The sequence below is a fragment of the Vigna unguiculata genome, chromosome 4 (genome assembly GCF_037176805.1).
Source record: "Vigna unguiculata cultivar grain cowpea cultivar isolate G323 ecotype 2 chromosome 4, ASM3717680v1, whole genome shotgun sequence".
Lineage (NCBI taxonomy): Eukaryota > Viridiplantae > Streptophyta > Magnoliopsida > Fabales > Fabaceae > Vigna > Vigna unguiculata.
Genome location: NC_140795.1, coordinates 44,272,553 through 44,276,942, shown reverse-complemented (window position 1 = coordinate 44,276,942; position 4,390 = coordinate 44,272,553). Strand labels below are relative to the sequence as shown.

Here is a 4,390-nt window from a genome sequence, read left to right as displayed (position 1 = left end):
TTTTATTTTTAATATTCAAAAACCGCTTAAAAAATGATATCTTATGTTATAAGAGAAAGTTGTCAAAATTTAATATTCCGTATATCTTTGTCCAATGTGAATATATATATATATATATATATATATATATATATATATATATATATATATATATATATATATATATATATATCTTTCTTGAATAGCATAACTCAAGTAATATCTCTTTCTTGAAAAGTCTTAAAGACTTTAAGTCTTCAAACCAAATGCAGACCCAAGGCAAAGACTTTTGAATGTGAACATTGTGTGTGGACGTAGAATTTGAAGGCCTTTCACACTTCATTTTAGGTCCTTTTAATTGGTGTTTAGCATTTGTTCCTTGTTAATTAAGTAGACAAATTTTGAAAGAAATATGTTAGAAAAATATGTTTTAATAACTATTTTTTTTTATAACCTGATATTTTCTAAATGGTTTTTTATTTTTTTATGTTTTTTTATATTTCACAAATATTAAAAAAAATCATTTCAGATTATAAGAAAAAATTATTAATATTTAATTGTCAAAATATTACTATTCTACTCATTACAAATGTCAATTTCTTTTTGTAAATTTAGTATAGAGAAGTACATTGTTAGAGAGATAACGGAAATATAAGAAGACACTGCACCACCATATATAGGCTATTCAGCATGCTTAACCAATAACCACTTCTCTCTGATAAAAAAAAAAACATTTATTTCTTATACAAGACTTTGTGTGAGGATGAATTCCTCCATTTTGATTACAGTGTTTGTTCACCTTTGTTGGCTTTCACTTTTTTTGTCAAGTTTGGGTGTTTGCAGAGAGACCATGTGCATCGGAAGTGAGAGAGAGACATTGTTGAAGTTGAAGGATGATCTCACAGATCTTACAAACAGGCTTTCTTCTTGGAATGCTACTTCAAATCCCAATTGTTGCCACTGGGATGGAGTTGTCTGCAACAACATTACATCTCACGTTGTAGAGCTTCACCTTTATACTCCACTTCTCGATGAGGGCTTTGGTTATGCATTCCATGAAGCTTATGCACAAGCACAAGAAGAGTTTACTGCATCTCAATTTGGTGGAGAAATAAATCCTTGTTTGGTGGATTTGAAGCATTTGAATTACTTGGACTTGAGCCAGAACCGTTTTGAAAGTATGCCAATTCCTTATTTCCTTGCAACAATGACTTCCTTAACTTATCTCAACCTTTCTTGTGCTGGATTCATGGGGGACATTCCTCCTCAGATTGGGAATCTCTCTAATTTGCTCTATCTTGATTTGAGTTATGTCACCGGGGGAACAGTTCCTTCTCAGGTGGGAAATCTTTCCAATTTGATTTACCTTGGCCTTACGGATGTGTTTATTGAAAATATTGATTGGCTATCAAATCTTTCAAAACTTAAATATCTTCATTTGGAACGGGTAGACCAAACAGTTAATTGGCTTCACACTCTCGAAACTCTTCCTTCTTTGACGAATCTACATTTAGGATTATGTACACTTCCTCATTATAATCAACCATCCTTTCTTAACTCATCTCTCCTAACTCTTGATCTTTCTCGAACGAACTATTATCCTTCAATTTCTTTTGTCCCAGAGTGGGTGTTTGGACTAAAGAAACTTGTTTCTCTTACTTTAAGTTCTAACAAATTTGAAGGCCCAATTCCCAATGGTTTTCAAAACCTCACACTTCTTGAAAATCTAGACTTGTCTGGCAATTCATTCTCATCTATACCTGATTGGTTTTATGGTAATTTTCGTCATCTCATGTTCTTGAACTTAAGGGACAACAAGTGGCATGGTACTATTTCTGATGCCTTGGGAAATATGACTTCTTTGGTTGAACTTGATTTGTCACACAATCAACTTGAAGGTCCAATTCCAACTTCTTTAGGTAATCTCTGCAAATTAAGGAAGATAGATTTCTCATATCTCAAACTAAACCAACAAGTTAATAAAATTTTGGATATTCTTACTCCTTGTATTTCCCATGGACTCACAACACTTCAAGTAAGAGGTTCTCAACTTTCAGGCCATTTTACAGATCAATTCAATGATTTTAAAAGTATTGTCACACTACATTTGCAAGAGAACAAAATTAGTGGTGAACTTCCAAGATCATTTGGAAAACTTTCATCATTGAGATTTCTTGGTCTATTGCAAAATCAATTTAGTGGACATCCATTTGAAAGTCTAAGATCACTTTCTAAATTGTCATACCTTGACATTAGTGACAATCATTTTGAAGGAGTTGTCACAGAAAATCATCTTGCAAATCTTACCAGCTTGATTGAATTTCGTGCATCAGGAAACAATTTAACTTTAACAGTGGATCCAAGTTGGCATCCTACTTTTCAACTTACCCGTTTGGATATGAACTCTTGGCAATTAGGTCCTAACTTTCCATCATGGATTCAGTCACAAAACAAACTTCGTTATTTAGCAATGTCTAACACAGGGATTTTAGGTTCTTTTCCCACTGGGTTTTGGGAAACATTTTCTCAAGTTTCTTTTCTAAACCTTTCTCATAATCATATCTATGGTGAGCTTGGGGCTACGTTAAGAAATCCAATATCTGTCATTGTTGTTGATTTAAGTGCAAATAATTTAAGTGGCAAGTTACCCTTTCTTTCAAATGATGTGGTATCACTAGATCTTTCGAGCAATTACTTCTCCCAATCCATGGATGATTTTTTATGCAAAAGTCAAGATTGGTCAATGGAATTATCATTTCTCAATCTCGCATCAAATAATTTGTTAGGAGAAATACCCGATTGTTGGGGAATTTGGCCACATCTAGTGGATATAAATTTACAAAGCAACAGTTTTATTGGGAACTTACCCCCATCCATAGGTTCCTTCATGGGGCTGAATGCTTTAAGCCTTCGTAACAACTCACTCTCTGGAACATTTCCTAACATTTTGAAGAATACAAGTGAATTGAATTTGTTAGATCTTGGGGAAAATAATTTTTCAGGAACAATTCCATCTTGGGTTGGAGAACGTCTTATATACATGAAAGTTCTTATCCTTCGATCAAATAGATTTCTGGGTTACATTCCTCAAAAAATATGTGATATGAGTTCTCTTCAGATTTTGGACCTTGCACAAAACAATTTGATTGGAAACATACCTACTTGTTTCAATAGCTTGAAGGCCATGACACATATGAATACAAATCCTCTTATCCAATATTTTGCTGTTACTAATACATCTGAGTATTCATATTATAGTACAGCCAAGGTGCTCCTTTGGTTGAAAGGAAGAGGAGACGAGTACAGAAACATTCTGGGATTGGTAACGAGTATTGATTTGTCGAATAACCAATTAGTGGGTGAAATACCAAGAGAAATCACAAATTTAATTGGATTGGAATTTTTGAACTTGTCCCACAACCAATTAATTGGTCATATTCCTCAAAGCATCGGTGATATGAGATCATTATTGTCCATCGATTTCTCAAGAAATCAACTTTTTGGTGAAATCCCTCGAACTCTTTCAAATTTGAACTTTCTGAGCATGCTAGACTTATCTTATAATCATTTGAAGGGAAAAATTCCAACAGGAACTCAATTGCAAACCTTTGCTGCCTCCAATTTTATTGGCAACAATCTCTGTGGCCCACCACTACTCATCAACTGCACCTCCAATGCAACTACTGATAATTTTGATCACAATGGCAAAGGAAGTGATAGGCATAAGGTGAATTGGTTTTTTATCAGTATGACAATTGGTTTTGTCATGGGATTTTGGATAGTAATTGGTCCTTTGTTCATTTCAAGATCATGGCGTCATACCTATTTTCATTTTCTTGATAATGTGTGGTTCAAACTTCAATCTATTTTCTGATGCATGCAATATCACTGTATAATAATGTTGAGAAATAAAGTTGTCATGAGAGAGCTTGGTTGCTTTTATTTCTGGTTCATTTATGTTTTTGTTTGATTTTTGAGATTTGAAAGGTTATGTAAATTCTGATATGTATGTCAACGAAAAAATTTACATTAAATTTATTATAGATAAATTGTAGTTAATTTTGTGACAGAAGTTATAAGGTTAAAAATTGTAATCCTCTATTGGAAAACGTTAAAGAATATGGATTTAAATTGAACTACTTGACACTCTGGTAGAAAATACAAGAACCAACATCAGATGCTTATCTTAATATTATATTAAAACATTAGTATTCTATTTAATGAATAAGAATTATTTTGTGGTAATTGTTAGCATAACTTAAAATGATTCTAATTGATTAGTATTGTATTTAGGTTGATGAGTCTTTTTGACCATTTTTCCTTTCTTTGATTTTTGTTTTGTTTGTACTGTGTGTTAAAATTATGAAGATATTGTTTCTGCAGATTAAAAGTGGATCTTCTTCACGCTCAG

The 4,390-nt window shown here is 32.7% G+C and overlaps 1 protein-coding gene across 1 annotated transcript; it reads left to right on the top strand.

The window, feature by feature from the left end:
- The first annotated feature begins 703 nt into the window (after nucleotides 1-703).
- LOC114182533 (receptor-like protein EIX1) lies at nucleotides 704-4,004 on the top strand. The gene has a single exon (XM_028069423.2). The coding sequence runs from the start codon at nucleotides 743-745 to the stop codon at nucleotides 3,851-3,853; it is 3,111 nt and encodes a 1,036-aa protein (XP_027925224.1). The 5' UTR covers nucleotides 704-742; the 3' UTR covers nucleotides 3,854-4,004.
- The last annotated feature ends 386 nt before the right edge of the window (nucleotides 4,005-4,390 follow it).

Excerpts from the sequence above, each read along its gene's own strand:
- LOC114182533 (XM_028069423.2), top strand. The coding sequence starts at position 743 with ATGAATTCCTCCATTTTGATTACAGTGTTTGTTCACCTTTGTTGGCTT.